The following is a 23746-nucleotide window of genomic DNA, read 5'->3' as shown; positions in this document are numbered from 1 at the left end:
CCCTTTAAGGACAGTCCCACCTCAAACAGACCACTAATATTACTTGAGCCACAGAAATAAGATAACTGCTCATCCAAGTCATACAGGCACATTTTTTTGGAAATGGGGCAATATATATTGCAACTATGCAATATAGATTTTCAGCTCTACATATAAATATGAATGCATCAGGGCCCGGAAGTGGAAGGGGGCCCCGGCAGGGCGGCTAACACTGAGGGCAATCTGGTCTTTCTCCGACCCCAAGGCTCCGGAGGGCCCCTGGCCAGATTGCGGTGGGCAATCCTGTGAGTGCTGTGTGTGTATGTGTGTGTGAAGGTAGTGGAGAGGGAAATGATGGGATGGTGAGGGAGAAAGCAATGATGCAGGTGGTGGAAAGGGAAATCATGGGAGTGGTGGGGGAGAAAGCAACGACAGAGGTGATTGAAAGGGCAATGATGGGGATGATGGGGAGAAGGCAATGATGGAGGTGGTGAAAAGGGCAATGATGAGGTGGTGGGGAGAAGGCAATGATGAAGGTTGTGGAAAGGGCAATGAAAGGATGGTGGGGGAGAAGGCAATGATGGAGGTGATGGAGAATCCAATGATGGGGGAGAAAGCAATGATAGAGTGGTGTGTGTATGTGTGTGTGTGTGAAGGTGGTGGGGAGGACAATGATGGGGTGGTGATGGAGAAAGCAAAGATGCAGGTGGTGGAAAGGGAGATGATTGGAGTGGTGAGGGAGAAAGCAATGATAGAGGTGGTGGAAAGGGCAATGTTGGGAGTGGTGGGGGAAAAAGCAATTATAGAGGTGGTGGAAAGGGCAATGATGGGAGTGGTGGAGGAGAAAGCAATGATAGAGGTGGTGGAAAGGGCAGTGATGGGGGTAGTGATGGAGAAGGCAATGATGGACGTGGTGGAAAGGGCAATGATGGGGTGTGGGGAGAATGCAATGATGGAGGTGGTAGAAAGGTCAATGATGGAGGTGGTGGGGAAGAAGATAATGATGAAGGTGGTGGGGAGGACAATGATGGTGGAGGGGGAGAACAATGATGGAGGTGGTGGAGAGGGTAATGATGGGGGTGATGGAGAGGACAATGATGGAGGTGATGAGGGAGAGCAATGATGGGGAGAAAGCAATGATAGAGGTGGTGGAAAGAGCAATGTTGGGAGTGGTGGGGGAAAAAGCAATTATAGAGGTGGTGGAAAGGGCAATTATAGGAGTGGTGGAGGAGAAAGCAATGATAGAGGTGGTGGAAAGGGCAGTGATGGGGGTAGTGATGGAGAAGGCAATGATGGAGGTGGTGGAAAGGGCAATGATGGGGTGTGGGGAGAATGCAATGATGGAGGTGGTAGAAAGGTCAATGATGGAGGTGGTGGGGGAGAAGATAATGATGAAGGTGGTGGGGAGGACAATGATGGTGGAGGGGGAGAACAATGATGGAGGTGGTGGAGAGGGTAATGATGGGGGTGATGGAGAGAACAAAGATGGAGGTGATGAGGGGGAGCAATGATGGGGAGAAAACAATGATAGAGGTGGTGGAAAGGGCAATCATGGGAGTGGTGGGGGAGAAAGCAGTGATAGAGGTGGTGGAAAGGCGCAGTGATGGGGTAGCGATGGAGAAGGTAATGATGGAGGTGGTGGAAAGGGCAATGATGGGGTGCTGGGGTAGAAAGCAATGACAGAGGTGGTGGAAAGGGCAATGACGGGGGTGGTGGTGCAGAGGGTAATGATGGAGGTGGTGGAATGGGCAATGATGGGGTGTGGGGGAGAATGCAATGATGGAGGTGGTAGAAAGGTCAATGACGGGGGTGGTGGGGGAGAAAGTAATGATGGAGGTGGTGGGGAGATGGCAATGATGGAGGTGGTGAAGAGGACAATGATGGGGTGGAGGGGGAGAACAATGATGGAGGTGGTGGAGAGGATAAGGATGGAGATAATGGAAAGGGCAATGATGGAGGTGATGGGGCGAGAAATGATTGGGGTGGTGGAGAGGGCAATGATGGAGGTGAATGAGAGGGCAATGATGGAAGTGGTAATGTAATAGATAAACCATTATTTCTTATTTTTAGGGACTCTATAGCGACAGGGTCTGTTCCGCAGGACTGGCGCATAGCAAATGTGGTGCCAATATTCAAAAAGGGCTCTAAAAGTGAACCTGGAAATTATAGGCCAGTAAGTCTAACCTCTATTGTTGGTAAAATATTTGAAGGGTTTCTGAAGGATGTTATTCTGGATTATCTCAATGAGAATAACTGTTTAACTCCATATCAGCATGGGTTTATGAGAAATCGCTCCTGTCAAACCAATCTAATCAGTTTTTATGAAGAGGTAAGCTATAGGCTGGACCACGGTGAGTCATTGGACGTGGTATATCTCGATTGTTCCAAAACATTTGATACCGTGCCGCACAAGAGGTTGGTACACAAAATGAGAATGCTTGGTCTGGGGGAAAATGTGTGTAAATGGGTTAGTAACTGGCTTAGTGATAGAAAGCAGAGGGTGGTTATAAATGGTATAGTCTCTAACTGGGTCGCTGTGACCAGTGGGGTACCGCAGGGGTCAGTATTGGGACCTGTTCTCTTCAACATATTCATTAATGATCTGGTAGAAGGTTTACACAGTAAAATATCGATATTTGCAGATGATACAAAACTATGTAAAGCAGTTAATACAAGAGAAGATAGTATTCTGCTACAGATGGATCTGGATAAGTTGGAAACTTGGGCTGAAAGGTGGCAGATGAGGTTTAACAATGATAAATGTAAGGTTATACACATGGGAAGAAGGAATCAATATCACCATTACACACTGAATGGGAAACCACTGGGTAAATCAGACAGGGAGAAGGACTTGGGGATCCTAGTTAATGATAAACTTACCTGGAGCAGCCAGTGCCAGGCAGCAGCTGCCAAGGCAAACAGGATCATGGGGTGCATTAAAAGAGGTCTGGATACACATGATGAGAGCATTATACTGCCTCTGTACAAATCCCTAGTTAGACCGCACATGGAGTACTGTGTCCAGTTTTGGGCACCGGTGCTCAGGAAGGATATAATGGAACTAGAGAGAGTACAAAGGAGGGCAACAAAATTAATAAAGGGGATGGGAGAACTACAATACCCAGATAGATTAGCGAAATTAGGATTATTTAGTCTAGAAAAAAGACGACTGAGGGGCGATCTAATAACCATGTATAAGTATATAAGGGGACAATACAAATATCTCGCTGAGGATCTGTTTATACCAAGGAAGGTGACGGGCACAAGGGGGCATTCTTTGCGTCTGGAGGAGAGAAGGTTTTTCCACCAACATAGAAGAGGATTCTTTACTGTTAGGGCAGTGAGAATCTGGAATTGCTTGCCTGAGGAGGTGGTGATGGCGAACTCAGTCGAGGGGTTCAAGAGAGGCCTGGATGTCTTTCTGGAGCAGAACAATATTGTATCATACAATTATTAGGTTCTGTAGAAGGACGTTGATCTGGGGATTTATTATGATGGAATTTAGGCTGAACTGGATGGACAAATGTCTTTTTTCGGCCTTACTAACTATGTTACTATGTTACTATGTTACTATGTAGAGAGGGCAGTGATGGAGGTGATAGGTGAGAACAATGATTGGGGTGGTGGAGAGGCAATGATTGGGGTGGTGGAGAGGGCAATGATGGGGGTGGTGGAGAAGGCAATGATGGAGGTGATGGAGAGGGCAATGATTGAGGTGGGGGAGAGGACAATTATGGGATGTGGGGGAGGAGGACAATGAGGGATGTGGGGGATTGGGATGGGGAAGGGGGACTTATAATGGACTTACAAACAGGGGAGGTGGAGGAAGACGTTAGATATGGATGTAAAATGAATTGGGTGGTGGAGGAGGGTGCTAAGCCACAGATAGTGTCCTTCCCATCTCACAATTCATTGTGATGCTATCGGAGACTTAAAATTTATTGGGGAGTGGGAGAGGAGGTGGTAAGGTGCATAGGACACTTTATAATGAACTGAAAGGTGGGAGAAGACGCTGTCAGGGACTTGTAATGAATTGGAAGGTGGAGGAGGATGTTCAGTACCCAATAGTGTCTTCTCCCACTTCCAAATTCATTATGATGCTATTAAGAACTTATAATGAATGATGGGGACACAAGACAGGGAGTAAGATTATGTGCACACGTTCAGGATTTGCAGGAGAAAATTCTGCTGCTATCCTAATGTGTTGACAGGAAGAAAGTTGCGTAAAATACATTTATTTTTTTTCCACATTTTTACCACTTTTGTTACTATTTTCCCCCCATTAGTACGGGTGGAATACGCTGCAAAAATTAAAATTACGTGTATAGATTTTAATCTGCTGCAGATCTGCAAGGAAAAAATATGCAGCGTGTGCATGGGACTTCAAGGATCTCATTCACTTCGCTTGTACTGTAAAACCTTGCATATTTTCAGTGTGCACATAGCCTTACAATTAATTGGAGAGAGTCACAGACTGAATAATTTGTATTATTGGGAGTCAGATTATAGTTAATGGGGGGCACAGTGCTTATCACTTTATATTTTAAATGGTGCGTGGCTAATAGTATAATAATGGTGGGTGTGCTGCATTGACCCCTGTTACAGCTAGGGGGCGCTGTGTGCGCTCAGCAGGATATGCATGGAGGCGTAACTGTGGTTATAATGATGGTGAAACAGTGACTGGTAGAACTGTAATTGGCCGATATGTGTCGTAAAGGGAATCTGTGCTGTCAGCCTCAAGTAAGGTTGTTCTGGGACCTGTAGTCCTACAAGTAATTGTGTTGTTTTAGAGGGAGGCTGGCAGTGGTAGTTCTGAGAGCTGGGTGGGTCAAACAAGCCACACACACCACCCATCTATGGGAGTGGTTACAACTACATAATGTGACCAGGGTGTGGGTCACATGGTTCCTGTGGTCTCTGCAATGGAGTCAGTAGTGGTTCCTGTGCATGGACCTGAGTGGTCTCTTGTTGTGAATTCTGTGGCAGAGCTCCCTCCTGTGGTCACAAGTGGTACTTCGGCTGATTCTCTCTGGGAGCTTCCGTTTGTGGAGGAAAGTGGTACTGCGGCTTCTGAGGTTCCTCCCTCAGGTGATCTGGTGAGGTCGTTAGGTGCTTCTCTACTTAACTCCACCTAATGCTTTGATCCTGGCTTCCTGTCAATGTTCCAGTGTTGGACTTGTTTTTCCCTGGATCATTCCTGTGGCCTGCTGCTCTGCATAGCTAAGTTCTTCTTTGCTATTTGTTTGCTATTTTTTCTGTCCAGCTTGTCTAATTTGTTGCTGGAAGCTCTGGGACGCAAAGGGTGTACCTCCGTGCCGTTAGTTCGGCACGGAGGGTCTTTTTGCCCCCTTTGCGTGGTTTTCTTTAGGGTTTTGTGTAGACCGCAAAGTTATCTTTCCTATCCTCGCTCTGTTAAGAAAGTCGGGCCTCACTTTGCTGAATCTATTTCATCTCTACGTTTGTCTTTTCATCTTAACTCACAGTCATTATATGTGGGGGGCTGCCTTTTCCTTTGGGGTATTTCTCTGAGGCAAGGTAGGCTTATTTTCTATCTTCAGGCTAGTTAGTTTCTCAGGCTGTGCCGAGTTGCATAGGCAGAGTTAGGCGCAATCCACGGCTGCCTCTAGTGTTGTTTGGAGAGGATTAGGGATTGCGGTCTGCAGAGTTCCCACGTCTCAGAGCTTGTTCTATGATTTTGGATTATTGTCAGATCACTGTATGTGCTCTGACCTCTATGTTCACTGTGGTACTGAGTTGCCTAATCATAACAGTACAGGAAGCCAAAGTACTAATGATTTTCAATAGAGGGAAAAAAGAAGTTCTGAGACCATTTTTTTTTTCTCTGCACTGTGTTTTACCTTTTTTTTCCCCTAGACATTTGGGTGGTTCAGGACACAGGTGTAGCAATGGACATTAGAAGTCTGTCTTCATGTGTGGATCAGCTCTCGGCAAGAGTACAAAAGATTCAAGACACTATTGATCAGAAATCTATGCTAGAACCAAGAATTCCTATTCCTGATTTGTTTTTTGGAGATAGAACTAAGTTTGTGAGTTTCAAAAATAATTGTAAATTATTTCTGGCCTTGAAACCTCGCTCCTCTGGTGATCCAGTTCAACAGGTTTTGATTATTTCTTTTTTGCGCGGCGACCCTCAGGACTGGGCATCTCAATGGAATGAATCTGCGCTGGCAGCTATGTTCAGAAAGGGTCTCTCTGAAGCCCTTAAGGATGTCATGGTGGGATTTCCTATGCCTGCTGGTTTGAATGAGTCTATGTCTTTGGCCATTCAGATCGGTCGACGCTTGCGTGAGCGTAAATCTGTGCACCATTTGGCAGTATTACCTGAGCTTAAACCTGAGCCTATGCAGTGCGATAGGACTTTGACCAGAGTTAAACGGCAAGAACACAGACGTCTGAATGGGCTGTGTTTCTACTGTGGTGATTCCACTCATGCTATCTCTGATTGTCCTAAGCGCACTAAGCGGTTCGCTAGGTCTGCCACCATTGGTACGGTACAGTCAAAATTTCTTCTGTCCGTTACTTTGATCTGCTCTTTGTCATCATATTCTGTCATGGCATTTGTGGATTCAGGCGCTGCCCTGAATTTGATGGACTTGGAGTATGCTAAGCGTTGTGGGTTTCTCTTTGAGCCCTTGCAGTGTCCTATTCCATTGAGAGAAATTGATGCCACGCTTTGGGCAAGAATAAGCCTCAATACTGGACCCAGCTGACCATGTGCATGGCTCCTGCACATCAGGAGGTTATTTGCTTTCTGGTGTTGCATAATCTGCATGATGTGGTCGTGTTGGGGTTGCCATGGCTACAAGCCCATAATCCAGTATTAGATTGGAAATCCATGTCAGTGTCCAGCTGGGGTTGTCAGGGGGTACATGGTGATGTTCCATTTCTGTCAATTTCATCATCCACCCCTTCTGAGGTTCCAGAGTTCTTGTCTGATTACCGGGATGTATTTGATGAGCCCAAGTCCGATGCCCTACCTCCGCATAGGGATTGTGATTGTGCTATCAATTTGATTCCTGGTAGTAAATTCCCAAAAGGTCGACTGTTTAATTTATCCGTGCCTGAGCACGCCGCTATGCGCAGTTATGTGAAGGAATCCCTGGAGAAGGGGCATATTCGCCCGTCATCGTCACCATTAGGAGCAGGGTTCTTTTTTGTAGCCAAGAAGGATGGTTCGCTGAGACCTTGTATAGATTACCGCCTTCTAAATAAGATCACGGTTAAATTTCAGTACCCCTTGCCATTGTTATCTGATTTGTTTGCTCGGATTAAGGGGGCTAGTTGGTTCACCAAGATACAGTGGGGCAAAAAAGTATTTAGTCAGTCAGCAATAGTGCAAGTTCCACCACTTAAAAAGATGAGAGGCGTCTGTAATTTACATCATAGGTAGACCTCAACTATGGGAGACAAACTGAGAAAAAAAAATCCAGAAAATCACATTGTCTGTTTTTTTAACATTTTATTTGCATATTATGGTGGAAAATAAGTATTTGGTCAGAAACAAACAATCAAGATTTCTGGCTCTCACAGACCTGTAACTTCTTCTTTAAGAGTCTCCTCTTTCCTCCACTCATTACCTGTAGTAATGGCACCTGTTTAAACTTGTTATCAGTATAAAAAGACACCTGTGCACACCCTCAAACAGTCTGACTCCAAACTCCACTATGGTGAAGACCAAAGAGCTGTCAAAGGACACCAGAAACAAAATTGTAGCCCTGCACCAGGCTGGGAAGACTGAATCTGCAATAGCCAACCAGCTTGGAGTGAAGAAATCAACAGTGGGAGCAATAATTAGAAAATGGAAGACATACAAGACCACTGATAATCTCCCTCGATCTGGGGCTCCACGCAAAATCCCACCCCGTGGGGTCAGAATGATCACAAGAACGGTGAGCAAAAATCCCAGAACCACGCGGGGGGACCTAGTGAATGAACTGCAGAGAGCTGGGACCAATGTAACAAGGCCTACCATAAGTAACACACTACGCCACCATGGACTCAGATCCTGCAGTGCCAGACGTGTCCCACTGCTTAAGCCAGTACATGTCCAGGCCCGTCTGAAGTTTGCTAGAGAGCATTTGGATGATCCAGAGGAGTTTTGGGAGAATGTCCTATGGTCTGATGAAACCAAACTGGAACTGTTTGGTAGAAACACAACTTGTCGTGTTTGGAGGAAAACGAATACTGAGTTGCATCCATCAAACACCATACCTACTGTAAAGCATGGTGGTGGAAACATCATGCTTTGGGGCTGTTTCTCTGCAAAGGGGCCAGGACGACTGATCCGGGTAACATGAAAGAATGAATGGGGCCATGTATCGTGAGATTTTGAGTGCAAACCTCCTTCCATCAGCAAGGGCATTGAAGATGAAACGTGGCTGGGTCTTTCAACATGACAATGATCCAAAGCACACTGCCAGGGCAACGAAGGAGTGGCTTCGTAAGAAGCATTTCAAGGTCCTGGAGTGGCCTAGCCAGTCTCCAGATCTCAACCCTATAGAAAACCTTTGGAGGGAGTTGAAAGTCCGTGTTGCCAAGCGAAAAGCCAAAAACATCACTGCTCTAGAGGAGATCTGCATGGAGGAATGGGCCAACATACCAACAACAGTGTGTGGCAACCTTGTGAAGACTTACAGAAAACGTTTGACCTCTGTCATTGCCAACAAAGGATATATTACAAAGTATTGAGATGAAATTTTGTTTCTGACCAAATACTTATTTTCCACCATAATATGCAAATAAATTGTTAAAAAAACAGACAATGTGATTTTCTGGATTTTTTTTTCTCAGTTTGTCTCCCATAGTTGAGGTCTACCTATGATGTAAATTACAGACGCCTCTCATCTTTTTAAGTGGTGGAACTTGCACTATTGCTGACTGACTAAATACTTTTTTGCCCCACTGTAGATCTTCGTGGTGCGTATAATCTGGTGCGAATCAGGCGAGGCGATGAATGGAAAACTGCATTTAATACGCCCGAGGGTCATTTTGAGTATCTGGTGATGCCATTCGGACTTGCCAATGCTCCATCAGTGTTTCAGTCCTTTATGCATGACATCTTCCGAGAATACCTGGATAAATTCCTGATTGTGTACTTGGATGACATTTTGATCTTCTCGGATGATTGGGAGTCTCATGTGAAGCAGGTCAGAACGGTTTTTCAGGTCCTGCGTGCTAATTCTTTGTTTGTGAAGGGATCAAAGTGTCTCTTTGGTGTGCAGAAGGTTTCATTTTTGGGGTTCATCTTTTCCCCTTCTACTATCGAGATGGATCCTGTTAAGGTCCAAGCCATCCATGATTGGACTCAGCCGACATCTCTGAAAAGTCTGCAAAAGTTCCTGGGCTTTGCTAATTTTTATCGTCGCTTCATCTGCAATTTTTCTAGTATTGCCAAACCATTGACCGATTTGACCAAGAAGGGTGCTGATTTGGTCAATTGGTCTTCTGCTGCTGTGGAAGCTTTTCAAGAGTTGAAGCGTCGTTTTTCTTCTGCCCCTGTGTTGTGTCAACCAGATGTTTCTCTTCCGTTCCAGGTCGAGGTTGATGCTTCTGAGATTGGAGCAGGGGCTATTTTGTCGCAGAGAGGTTCTGATTGCTCAGTGATGAAACCATGCGCTTTTTTTTCCAGGAAGTTTTCGCCTGCTGAGCGAAATTATGATGTGGGCAACCGAGAGTTGCTGGCCATGAAGTGGGCATTCGAGGAGTGGCGTCATTGGCTTGAAGGAGCTAAGCATCGCGTGGTGGTATTGACTGATCATAAGAACTTGACTTATCTCGAGTCTGCTAAGCGTTTGAATCCTAGACAGGCTCGTTGGTCGCTGTTTTTTGCCCGTTTTGACTTTGTGATTTCGTACCTTCCGGGCTCTAAAAATGTGAAGGTGGATGCTCTGTCTAGGAGTTTTGTGCCCGACTCTCCGGGTTTGTCTGAGCCGGCGGGTATCCTCAAGTAAGGAGTAATTGTGTCTGCCATCTCCCCTGATTTGCGGCGGGTGCTGCAAAAATTTCAGGCTAATAAACCTGATCGTTGTCCAGCGGAGAGACTGTTTATCCCTGATAGGTGGACCAATAAAGTTATCTCTGAGGTTCATTGTTCGGTGTTGGCTGGTCATCCTGGAATCTTTGGTACCAGAGAGTTAGTGGCTAGATCCTTTTGGTGGCCGTCTCTGTCGCGGGATGTGCGTGCTTTTGTGCAGTCCTGTGGGATTTGTGCTCGGGCTAAGCCCTGCTGTTCTCGTGCCAGTGGGTTGCTTTTGCCCTTGCCGGTCCCGAAGAGGCCTTGGACACATATCTCTATGGATTTTATTTCAGATCTTCCCGTTTCTCAAAAGATGTCAGTCATTTGGGTGGTCTGTGATCGCTTTTCTAAGATGGTCCATCTGGTACCCTTGTCTAAATTGCCTTCCTCCTCTGATTTGGTGCCATTGTTCTTCCAGCATGTGGTTCGTTTACATGGCATTCCGGAGAATATCGTTTCTGACAGAGGTTCCCAGTTTGTTTCGAGGTTTTGGCGAGCCTTTTGTGGTAGGATGGGCATTGACTTGTCTTTTTCCTCGGCTTTCCATCCTCAGACTAATGGCCAGACCGAACGAACCAATCAGACCTTGGAAACATATCTGAGATGCTTTGTTTCTGCCGATCAGGATGACTGGGTGTCCTTTTTGCCTTTGGCTGAGTTCGCCCTTAATAATCGGGCCAGCTCGGCTACCTTGGTTTCGCCATTTTTCTGCAATTCTGGGTTCCATCCTCGTTTCTCTTCAGGACAGGTTGAGTCTTCGGACTGTCCTGGTGTGGATACTGTGGTGGACAGGTTGCAGCAGATTTGGACTCATGTAGTGGACAATTTGACCTTGTCCCAGGAGAAGGCTCAACGTTTCGCTAATCGCAGACGCCGTGTGGGTCCCCGACTTCGTGTTGGGGATCTGGTTTGGTTATCTTCTCGTCATATTCCTATGAAGGTTTCCTCTCCTAAGTTTAAACCTCGTTTCATTGGTCCGTATAGGATTTCTGAGGTTCTTAATCCTGTGTCTTTTCGTCTGACCCTCCCAGATTCTTTTTCCATACATAACGTATTCCATAGGTCATTGTTGCGGAGATACGTGGCACCTATGGTTCCATCTGTTGACCCTCCTGCCCCGGTTTTGGTGGAGGGGGAATTGGAGTATATTGTGGAGAAGATTTTGGATTCTCGTGTTTCAAGACGGAAACTCCAGTATCTGGTTAAATGGAAGGGTTATGCTCAGGAAGATAATTCCTGGGTTTTTGCCTCTGATGTCCATGCTCCCGATCTTGTTCGTGCCTTTCATGTGGCTCATCCTGGTCGGCCTAGGGGCTCTGGTGAGGGTTCGGTGACCCCTCCTCAAGGTGGGGAACTGTTGTGAATTCTGTGGCAGAGCTCCCTCCTGTGGTCACAAGTGGTACTTCGGCTGATTCTCTCTGGTAGCTTCCGTTTGTGGAGGAAAGTGGTACTGTGGCTTCTGAGTTTCCTCCCTCAGGTGATCTGGTGAGGTCGTTAGGTGCTTCTCTACTTAACTCCACCTAATGCTTTGATCCATGCTTCCTGTCAATGTTCCAGTGTTGGACTTGTTTTTCCCTGGATCATTCCTGTGGCCTGCTGCTCTGCATAGCTAAGTTCTTCTTTGCTATTTGTTTTGCTATTTTTTTGTCCAGCTTGTCTAATTGTTTTGCTGGAAGCTCTGGGACGCAAAGGGTGTACCTCCGTGCCGTTAGTTCGGTACGGAGGGTCTTTTTGCCCCCTTGGCGTGGTTTCTTTAGTGTTTTGTGTAGACCGCAAAGTTATCTTTCCTATCCTCGCTCTGTTAAGAAAGTCAGGCCTCACTTTGCTGAATCTATTTCATCCCTACGTTTGTCTTTTCATCTTAACTCACAGTCATTATATGTGGGGGGCTGCCTTTTCCTTTGGGGTATTTCTCTGAGGCAAGGTAGGCTTATTTTCTATCTTCAGGCTAGTTAGTTTCTCAGGCTGTGCCGAGTTGCATAGGCAGAGTTAGGCGCAATCCACGGCTGCCTCTAGTGTTGTTTGGAGAGGATTAGGGATTGCGGTCTGCAGAGTTCCCACGTCTCAGAGCTCGTTCTATTATTTTGGGTTATTGTCAGATCACTGTATGTGCTCTGACTGCTATGTCCATTGTGATACTGAATTGCCTATCACAACACCCCCCCCTTGAGGAGGGGTCACCGAACCCTCACCAGAGCCCCCAGGTCGATTAGGACGAGCCAAATGAAAGGCACGAACTAGATCGGCAGCATGAACATCAGAGGCAAAAACCCAGGAATTATCTTCCTGACCATAACCCTTCCACTTGACCAGGTACTGGAGTTTCCGTCTCGAAATACGAGAATCCAAAATCTTCTCCACCACATACTCCAACTCCCCCTCGACCAACACCGGGGCAGGAGGATCAATGGAGGGAACCATAGGCGCCACGTATCTCCGCAACAACGACCTATGGAACACATTATGGATGGCAAAAGAAGCTGGAAGGGCCAAACGAAATGACACAGGATTGAGAACTTCATAAATCTTATACGGACCAATGAAACGAGGCTTAAACTTAGGAGAGGAAACCTTCATAGGAGCATAAAGAGACGACAACCAAACCAAATCCCCAACCCGAAGTCGGGGACCAACACAGCGCCGGCGGTTAGCGAAACGTTGAGCCTTCTCCTGGGACAATGTCAAATTGTCCACCACATGAGTCCAAATCTGCTGCAACCTGTCCACCACAGTATCCACACCAGGACAGTCCGAAGGCTCAACCTGCCCTGAAGAGAAACGAGGATGAAAACCAGAATTACAGAAAAACGGCGAAACCAAAGTAGCCGAGCTGGCCCGATTATTAAGGGCGAACTTGGCCAAAGGCAAGAAGGACACCCAATCATCCTGATCAGCAGAAACAAAGCATCTCAGATATGTTTCCAAAGTCTGATTAGTTCGTTCGGTTTGGCCATTTGTCTGAGGATGGAAAGCCGAAGAAAAAGACAAATCAATGCCCATCTTAGCACAAAAGGACCGCCAAAACCTCGAAACAAACTGGGAACCTCTGTCCGAGACGATGTTCTCCGGAATGCCATGCAAACGAACCACATGCTGGAAAAACAATGGCACCAAATCAGAGGAAGAAGGCAATTTAGACAAGGGTACCAAATGGACCATCTTAGAGAAGCGATCACAAACCACCCAAATGACCGACATCCTCTGAGAGACAGGAAGATCTGAAATAAAATCCATGGAAATATGCGTCCAGGGCCTCTTCGGGACTGGCAAGGGCAAAAGCAACCCACTGGCACGAGAACAGCAGGGCTTGGCCCGAGCACAAGTCCCACAGTACTGCACAAAAGAACGCACATCCCATGACAAAGAAGGCCACCAAAAGGATCTAGCCACCAAATCTCTGGTACCAAAGATTCCAGGATGACCAGCCAACACCGAACAATGAACCTCAGAGATAACTCTACTAGTCCATCTATCAGGGACAAACAGTTTCTCCGCTGGACAACGGTCAGGTCTATCAGCCTGAAACTTCTTCAGCACCCGCCGCAAATCAGGGGAGATGGCAGACAAAATTACCCCCTCTTTGAGAATTCCCGCCGGCTCAGGAACACCTGGAGAGTCAGGCACAAAACTCCTTGACAGGGCATCAGCCTTCACATTCTTAGAGCCCGGAAGGTACGAAACCACAAAATCAAAACGGGAGAAAAACAGCGACCATCGAGCCTGTCTAGGATTCAACCGTTTGGCAGACTCGAGATAAGTCAAATTCTTGTGATCCGTCAAAACCACCACGCGATGCTTGGCTCCTTCAAGCCAATGTCGCCACTCCTCAAATGCCCACTTCATGGCCATCAACTCTCGATTGCCAACATCATAATTGCGCTCAGCAGGCGAGAACTTTCTAGAAAAGAAGGCACATGGTTTCATCACCGAGCCATCAGAACTTCTTTGCGACAAAACAGCCCCTGCTCCAATCTCAGAAGCATCAACCTCGACCTGAAACGGGAGTGAAACATCTGGCTGACACAACACAGGGGCAGAAGAAAAATGACGCTTCAACTCCTGAAAAGCCTCTACAGCCGCAGAGGACCAATTGACCACATCAGCACCTTTCTTGGTCAAATCAGTCAACGGTTTAGCAACACTAGAAAAATTAGCGATGAAGCGACGGTAAAATTTAGCAAAGCCCAGGAACTTCTGCAGGCTCTTCACAGATGTCGGCTGAGTCCAATCATAAATGGCCTGAACTTTAACAGGGTCCATCTCGATAGTAGAAGGGGAAAAAATGAAACCCAAAAATGAAACCTTCTGAACTCCAAAGAGACACTTTGACCCCTTCACAAACAAGGAATTTGCACGAAGGACCTGGAACACCATTCTGACCTGCTTTACATGAGACTCCCAATCATCCGAAAAGACCAAAATATAATCCAAATATACAATCATGAATCTATCCAGGTACTCTCGGAAGATGTCATGCATAAAGGACTGAAATACAGATGGAGCATTAGAAAGCCCGAATGGCATAACCAGGTACTCAAAATGACCCTCAGGCATATTAAATGCTGTTTTCCATTCATCGCCCTGTTTAATACGCACAAGATTATACGCCCCTCGAAGATTTATCTTGGTGAACCAACTAGCCCCCTTAATCCGAGCAAACAAATCAGACAGCAGCGGCAAAGGGTACTGAAATTTCACTGTGATCTTATTAAGAAGGCGGTAATCAATACAAGGTCTCAAAGAACCATCCTTCTTGGCCACAAAAAAGAACCCTGCTCCCAACGGTGATGACGACGGGCGAATATGACCTTTCTCCGAGGATTCCTTTATATAACTCCGCATAGCGGCGTGCTCTGGCACAGAAAAATTGAACAGTCGGCCCTTAGGAAACTTACTACCAGGAATCAAATTAATAGCACAATCGCAATCACTATGGGGAGGTAGGGCACTGGATTTGGGCTCATCAAATACATCCCGGTAATCTGAGAAAAATTCAGGGACTTCAGAAGGAGTGGAAGGCGAAATTGACAACAATGGAACATCACCATGTACCCCTTGACAACCCCAGCTGGACACAGACATAGATTTCCAATCCAAAACTGGATTATGGACCTGTAGCCATGGCAACCCCAAAACGACCACATCATGCAGATTATGCAACACCAAAAAGCGAATATCCTCCTGATGTGCAGGAGCCATGCACATGGTCAATTGAGTCCAGTACTGAGGCTTATTCTTGGCCAAAGGCATAGCATCAATTCCTCTCAATGGAATAGGATACTGCAAGGGCTCCAAGAAAAAACCACAGCGCCTGGCAAATTCCAAGTCCATCAAATTCAGGGCAGCGCCTGAATCCACGAATGCCATAACAGAATAGGACGACAAAGAGCAAATCAGAGTAACGGACAAAAGAAATTTATACTGTACCGTACCAATGGTGGCAGACCTAGCGAACCGCTTAGTGCGCTTAGGACAATCGGAGATAGCATGAGTGGAATCACCACAGTAAAAACACAGCCCATTCCGACGTCTGTGTTCTTGCCGTTCAGCTCTGGTCAAAGTCCTATCACATTGCATAGGCTCAGGCCTATGCTCAGAGAATTCCACCAAATGGTGCACAGCTTATCGCTCCCGCAAGCGCCGATCGATCTGAATGGCCAAGGACACAGACTCATTCAGACCAGCAGGCGTGGGAAATCCCACCATGACATCCTTAAGGGTTTCAGAAAGACCCTTTCTGAAAATTGCCGCCAGGGCACACTCATTCCCCTGAGTAAGCACAGACCACTTTCTAAACTTCAGACAATATACCTCCGCCTCATCCTGACCCTGACGCAAAGCCAGCAAGATTTTCTCTGCCTGATTCACTGAATTTGGTTCATCATAAAGCAATCCAAGCGCCAGAAAAAACGCATCTACATCACGCAATGCAGGATCTCCTGGCGCAAGGGAAAATGCCCAGTCTTGAGGTCACCACGCAACAAAGAAATAATGATTTTTACTTGTTGAACCAGAGGAGCGGGGTTTCAAAGCAAGAAACAGTTTACAATTATTTTTCAAATTCAGGAACCTAGATCTATCCCCAGAAAACAAATCAGGGATAGGAATTCTAGGCTCTAACATCGGATTCTGAACCACAAAATCTTGAATGTTTTGTACCCTTGCAGTGAGATGATCCACACAAGAGGACATACCTTGAATGTCCATATCTACACCTGTGTCCTGAACCACCCAGAGGTTAAGGGGAAAAGAAAGACAAAACACGCTGCAGAGAAAAAAAAATGGTCTCAGAACTTCTCTTATCCCTCTATTGAGATGCATTAATACTTTGGGCCAGCTGTACTGTTATGGACCTGGTGGTTAGGAGCACCCGAAAAGACCTGATGGTTAAACTAACAAAGGACAAGCTCTGGGAAGTGGGAGCTCTGCTGACCGCAACCCCTAATCCTATCACACACACTAGAAATAGTTGTGGAGCGTTCCTGACTCTCCCTAGACGCTTCTTCACAGCCTAAGAGCTAACTAGCCCTAGAGATAGAAAATAAAGCCTACCTTGCCTCAGAGAAATTCCCCAAAGGTAAAGGAAGCCCCCCACATATATGGACTGTGAGTTAAGATGAAAGTCACAAACACAGAAATGAAACAGGTTTCAGCAAAGGGAGGCCAGACTTACTAAACAGACTGAGGATAGGAAAGGTATCTTTGCGGTCAGCACAAAAAGCTACAAAAAGACCACGCAGAGTGTGCAAAAAGACCCCCGCACCGACTCACGGTGCGGAGGTGCCACTCTGCATCCCAGAGCTTCCAGCTAGCAAGGCAAAATCATGATAGCAAGCTGGACAAGAAAACAATGAACAAATAATAAACTAGCAGGGACTTAGCTTCTGCTGGAGTAGACAGGTCAACAGAAAGATCCAAGACCGAACTGAACCAGTACAAGAACATTGACAGCTGGCATAGAGTAACGATCTGAGTGGAGTTAAATAGAGCAGCCAGCCAAAGAATAAACTTAATCACCTGTGGAAGGAACCTCAGAAGCAGCAGCTCCACTCACAGCCACCAGAGGGAGTCCATGGACAGAACTCGCCGAAGTACCATTCATGACCACAGGAGGGAGTTCGATAACAGAATTCACAACAGCCCCCATCCTGGTATGTGTGCCCATCCTGGTATATGACTTCTATATCCTGGTATATGGCCCCCATCCTAGTATACTGCCCGTCCATCCTGGTATATGGCACCCATCCTGGTATATTGGCCCACTGTTGTTCAATACACAGGAAAAAAAAAATGCTCCTGCTCACCTTCCCAGCGCTCACATGCCGCGCGCAGTGTCCACTTCTGCGACGAGAGCGCATGACTTGACTGCCATGCATCCTCTGTCACAAGCACACCAATGTAAGCTGATAGCTTCTGATTGGCTAGCAGTGTGTATTGCATTGCACAGACCCAGCAAGTTTGTATGCTGCAATACACTTCAGCTGAAGTAGGGGCTCACGTCGCAGGGCCCCTGACCCGCCTATATAGTCAGACTGTGGTCGTTACACCACTGCTTAGACAACCTCAGACTCACTGTAAACGCTGAACTGTAGTGACAGGTCATAGCTCTCCTCTTATGGTCTATGTTACATCCTCAAAATGTCCCTTTATTCATTATGTTGGAGGCCTCCCTTCGGTCAACTTCTAACTTTTCAGTCAAAGTGAGGAATGGAGACATTGATACCAACACATATGCCCCGGATTCAACATTTACGTTTTTATAAGTCACTTTCCTTTTTTGTATTGTGGTAGTAGTTGTCATTTTTGGCAGCAAATTCATCAAATTTGGTGCAAAGTAAAATATGGTTTTTTATGCTTTTTTGTACTGGTTTTGAGACTTTTCGCAATTTGTCGCCAAAAGTTTTCCACTGTTTTAAAAACTGACAGTTGGCGAATCACCTGAAAACATCAGGAATTTCAAAATGCTGTACTCAAAGTGGAAAACAAAAAAAAACAACAGGCAAGCATATGTAAAATAGAATGATGAATTTGTTGCAAGCAAAAAAAGACACAAAACTACCTAATAAACAGGCTAAAAGGCAATGTTGAATTGGTACCTTAAAGGGGTATTGCATTCTCCATGATCCTATTCCAATCTGTAGGAGGTATAATAATAATAATAGCAAGTATCTCATATTAGAAATGTATAGTTCTTCTGATATGGTATGTTGCTTACCCCATGTGCAAGGCATTGTAGTAGTGCAGGTATCCATAGTTACGACCATTAACAACTAGCTGTCACTATATGAGTGGCCGTAACCATGGGTACCTAAGCTGCTGCAACTGCCTGCACATGGGGTAAGCGACATATCTTATCAGAAGAACTATACTACTACATTTCTAGTTGGATGTATTTGCTATTATTATTATTATTATTACACCTACTACATATTGGGATAGGATCTTTTAGATTGGAATACCACTTTAATTTAAGAGTGTCAAGCAATTGTAATGATTAACAGACGTTTCATACCTGTTTGGTAGTGGGTTTCTTTCCAGACATTGGATCTGGATAGCACTAAGCTCTTGAAGACTCCCATGATGGCTACATGTTGTAGCATTTGGAATGCGCAAATTCTTTTTATTTCGTCTTGAGCAGCAAAAACTCCGGCCTTCATGCTGAGATGAAATAGAGGGACTGTGATTCCTTGGTTTATTTATGGTAGATACTTCTTTGCAGCTGTCTTCGTACGTCTGTTCATCAATAAATTCGTGATTCTAGGTTATAAAACAAAAAGTAATGAATTAAAAGGCTACATATATACAACATATTGTACCAATATACATGAAAACATTATACCTTCTAGGAGATAAAATATACAAATAAACTATGCATAATAATAAAATAAACTATGCTGCACATATTGGAAATTTTAGCCTTTAGAGTTAGTTATGAAATCTAGTGAAGTGTAGACATCCATACACATATTATTGCAGGACAATGACCCAAAAATGTAAGACAAAAATAAAATTAAAGTTGGAAAAAAAAAACAATATATACAAGACTCAGAAGAAGACTGGAAATAGCAGACATCAAAATATAATATGTCCAGTGATAAAATATTAGGAAACTTCTATCTAATAAGTTAATTCTGTATATTACAAAGATATATGCAAGTAATAGGTTTCCAGAAAGATATTGTAAGGGGTTGTCTAGTTTAGAAAACCTATTTTTAGAGTGACTCTGTCAGCACATAATGATTGGTTGAAACAAAGTACCACAGCTCAGTGCATCATAATGTGTCCGCTATTAAAGAGCAATGAATATTCACTGCCCTCCACGTCCATAGTCTCGGAGTGGAGAGCAGTGAGTATTCCAGCCGCTGTCCTCTGCTTGTAAGCAATGTATGACGTCACTGCCATGCGCTACTCACAAGCATAAATCAGCTGCTGGCATTGGAACAAGACGCTGCGAGGGAGCACAGGGAAGGTAAGTATGATGGTTTTTCTTTGTTTTTTTTTCTGATGGGGGCCATGCATACCAGGAAGGAGATGAGGGGGCCATCTATACCAGGATAGGGATGAGGGGCCATCCATACCAGGATAGGGATGAGGGGGGCCACCCATACCAGGATAGGGATGAGGGGGCTTTCCAGTATAGGGATGAGTATGAGTATATTAGACTCAAACAAAGACGACCCAGGAAAACATACTCAGAAGGGAGGTAAGAACATTTCTAAAACAATCCACAGTGAGGAGATTGGAACAAGATGGAAGAACTAGAAGCAGAAATATCTACAGGTAACTTTGACATAGTGGGAATAACCGAGACATGGTTAGATGAAAGCTATGACTGGGCAGTTAACTTACAGGGTTACAGTCTGTTTAGAAAGGATCGTAAAAATCGGAGAGGAGGAGGGGTTTGTCTCTATGTAAAGTCTTGTCTAAAGTCCACTTTAAGGGAGGATATTAGCGAAGGGAATGAGGATGTCGAGTCCATATGGGTTGAAATTCATGGAAGGAAAAATGGTAACAAAATTCTCATTGGGGTCTGTTACAAACCCCCAAATATAACAGAAAGCATGGAAAGTCTACTTCTAAAGCAGATAGATGAAGCTGCAACCCATAATGAGGTCCTGGTTATGGGGGACTTTAACTACCCGGATATTAACTGGGAAACAGAAACCTGTGAAACCCATAAAGGCAACAGGTTTCTGCTAATAACCAAGAAAAATTATCTTTCACAATTGGTGCAGAATCCAACCAGAGGAGCAGCACTTTTAGACCTAATACTATCTAATAGACCTGACAGAATAACAAATCTGCAGGTGGTTGGGCATTTAGGAAATAGCGACCACAATATTGTGCAGTTTCACCTGTCTTTCACTAGGGGGACTTGTCAGGAAGTCACAAAAACATTGAACTTTAGGAAGGCAAAGTTTGAACAGCTTAGAGATGCCCTTAATCTGGTAGACTGGGACAATATCCTCAGAAATGAGAATACAGATAATAAATGGGAAATGTTTAAGAACATCCTAAATAGGCAGTGTAAGCGGTTTATACCTTGTGGGAATAAAAGGACTAGAAATAGGAAAAACCCAATGTGGCTAAACAAAGAAGTAAGACAGGCAATTAACAGTAAAAAGAAAGCATTTGCACTACTAAAGCAGGATGGCACCATTGAAGCTCTAAAAAACTATAGGGAGAAAAATACTTTATCTAAAAAACTAATTAAAGCTGCCAAAAAGGAAACAGAGAAGCACATTGCTAAGGAGAGTAAAACTAATCCCAAACTGTTCTTCAACTATATCAATAGTAAAAGAATAAAAACTGAAAATGTAGGCCCCTTAAAAAATAGTAAGGAAAGAATGGTTGTAGATGACGAGGAAAAAGCTAACATATTAAACACCTTCTTCTGCACGGTATTCACGGTGGAAAATGAAATGCTAGGTGAAATCCCAAGAAACAATGAAAACCCTATATTAAGGGTCACCAATCTAACCCAAGAAGAGGTGCGAAACCGGCTAAATAAGATTAAAATAGATAAATCTCCGGGTCCGGATGGCATACACCCACGAGTACTAAGAGAACTAAGTAATGTAATAGATAAACCATTATTTCTTATTTTTAGGGACTCTATAGCGACAGGGTCTGTTCCGCAGGACTGGCGCATAGCAAATGTGGTGCCAATATTCAAAAAGGGCTCTAAAAGTGAACCTGGAAATTATAGGCCAGTAAGTCTAACCTCTATTGTTGGTAAAATATTTGAAGGGTTTCTGAGGGATGTTATTCTGGATTATCTCAATGAGAATAACTGTTTAACTCCATATCAGCATGGGTTTATGAGAAATCGCTCCTGTCAAACCAATCTAATCAGTTTTTATGAAGAGGTAAGCTATAGACTGGACCACGGTGAGTCATTGGACGTGGTATATCTCGATTTTTCCAAAGCGTTTGATACCGTGCCGCACAAGAGGTTGGTACACAAAATGAGAATGCTTGGTCTGGGGGAAAATGTGTGTAAATGGGTTAGTAACTGGCTTAGTGATAGAAAGCAGAGGGTGGTTATAAATGGTATAGTCTCTAACTGGGTCGCTGTGACCAGTGGGGTACCGCAGGGGTCAGTATTGGGACCTGTTCTCTTCAACATATTCATTAATGATCTGGTAGAAGGTTTACACAGTAAAATATCGATATTTGCAGATGATACAAAACTATGTAAAGCAGTTAATACAAGAGAAGATAGTATTCTGCTACAGATGGATCTGGATAAGTTGGAAACTTGGGCTGAAAGGTGGCAGATGAGGTTTAACAATGATAAATGTAAGGTTATACACATGGGAAGAGGGAATCAATATCACCATTACACACTGAACGGGAAACCACTGGGTAAATCTGACAGGGAGAAGGACTTGGGGATCCTAGTTAATGATAAACTTACCTGGAGCAGCCAGTGCCAGGCAGCAGCTGCCAAGGCAAACAGGATCATGGGGTGCATTAAAAGAGGTCTGGATACACATGATGAGAGCATTATACTGCCTCTGTACAAATCCCTAGTTAGACCGCACATGGAGTACTGTGTCCAGTTTTGGGCACCGGTGCTCAGGAAGGATATAATGGAACTAGAGAGAGTACAAAGGAGGGCAACAAAATTAATAAAGGGGATGGGAGAACTACAATACCCAGATAGATTAGCGAAATTAGGATTATTTAGTCTAGAAAAAAGACGACTGAGGGGCGATCTAATAACCATGTATAAGTATATAAGGGGACAATACAAATATCTCGCTGAGGATCTGTTTATACCAAGGAAGGTGACGGGCACAAGGGGGCATTCTTTGCGTCTGGAGGAGAGAAGGTTTTTCCACCAACATAGAAGAGGATTCTTTACTGTTAGGGCAGTGAGAATCTGGAATTGCTTGCCTGAGGAGGTGGTGATGGCGAACTCAGTCGAGGGGTTCAAGAGAGGCCTGGATGTCTTCCTGGAGCAGAACAATATTGTATCATACAATTATTAGGTTCTGTAGAAGGACGTAGATCTGGGGATTTATTATGATGGAATATAGGCTGAACTGGATGGACAAATGTCTTTTTTCGGCCTTACTAACTATGTTACTATGTTACTATGAGGGGGACATGCATACCAGGATAGGGAAGATGAGCCATGCATGCCAGCATAGGAATGAGGAGGTCATGCATAACAGCATAGGGATGAGGAGGCCATGCATACCAGGATAGGGATGAGGGGGCCATGTATACCAGGATAGTGATGAGGTGGCTTTGCATACTAGGATGGGTATGAGGAGCCATGCATACTAGAATGGGGATGAGGAAGCCATGTATACCAGGATAGGGATGAGGAGGCCATGCATACCAGGATAGGGATGAGGGGGCCATGCATACCTGTCTAGGGATGAGGGGGCCATGCATACCTGGATAGGGATGAGGGGGCCATGCATACCAGAATAGGGATGAGGGGGCCATGCATACCTGGGTAAGGATGAGGGGGCCATGCATACCTGGATAGGGATGAGGAGGCCATGCATACCAGGATAGGGATGAGGGGGCAATGCATACCTGGATAGGGATGAGGGGGCCATTCAAACCTGGATAGGGATGAGGAGCCATGCATACCAGAATAGGGATGAGGGGGCCATGCATACCAGGATAGGGATGAAAGGGCCATCCATACCAGGATAGGGATGAGGGGGCTTTCCAGTATAGGTATGAGGAGGACATGTATACCAGGATAGGGAAGAGGAGCCATGCATACCAGCATAAGGATGAAGAGGTCATGCATACCAGGATAGCGATGAGGAGGCCATGCATACCAGGATAGGGATGAGGGGGCTTTCCAGTATAGGGATGAGGGGGACATGTATACCACGATAGGGAAGAGGAGCCATGCATACCAGCATAGGGATGAGGAGGCCATGCATACCAGCATAGGGATGAGGGGGCCATGCATACCAGCATAAGGATGAGGGGGCGATGTATACCAGGATAGTGATGAAGTGTCTTTGCATACTAGGATGGAGATGAGGAAGCCATGCATTCCAGTATGGGGATGAGGAAGCCATGCATACCAGGATAGGGATGAGGAGGCCATGCATACCATGATAGGGATGAGGGGGCCATGCATACCTGGATAGGGATAAGGGGGCCATGCATACCATGATAGGGATGAGGGGGCCATGTATACCAGGATAGGGATGAGAGGGCCATGCATACCAGGATGGTGATGAGGTGACT

At 45.2% G+C, this 23746-nt stretch overlaps 1 protein-coding gene across 2 annotated transcripts in view; it reads right to left on the bottom strand.

Moving 5' to 3' along the window:
- The window catches only part of KCND2 (potassium voltage-gated channel subfamily D member 2), a 757023-nt gene that overhangs the window by 6558 nt on the left and 726719 nt on the right, over positions 1-23746 (bottom strand). For both annotated transcript variants that reach the window (XM_069764865.1, XM_069764866.1), the window contains exon 5: positions 18528-18772. In XM_069764865.1, coding sequence (XP_069620966.1) covers positions 18528-18772 — 245 coding nt within the window. The remainder of the gene's footprint in view (positions 1-18527; positions 18773-23746) is intronic.

The sequence above is a fragment of the Ranitomeya imitator genome, chromosome 4 (genome assembly GCF_032444005.1).
Source record: "Ranitomeya imitator isolate aRanImi1 chromosome 4, aRanImi1.pri, whole genome shotgun sequence".
NCBI classification, from domain to species: domain Eukaryota; kingdom Metazoa; phylum Chordata; class Amphibia; order Anura; family Dendrobatidae; genus Ranitomeya; species Ranitomeya imitator.
Note: the sequence above shows the minus strand (reverse complement) of the source record. Positions and strands in the feature narration are given on the sequence as shown.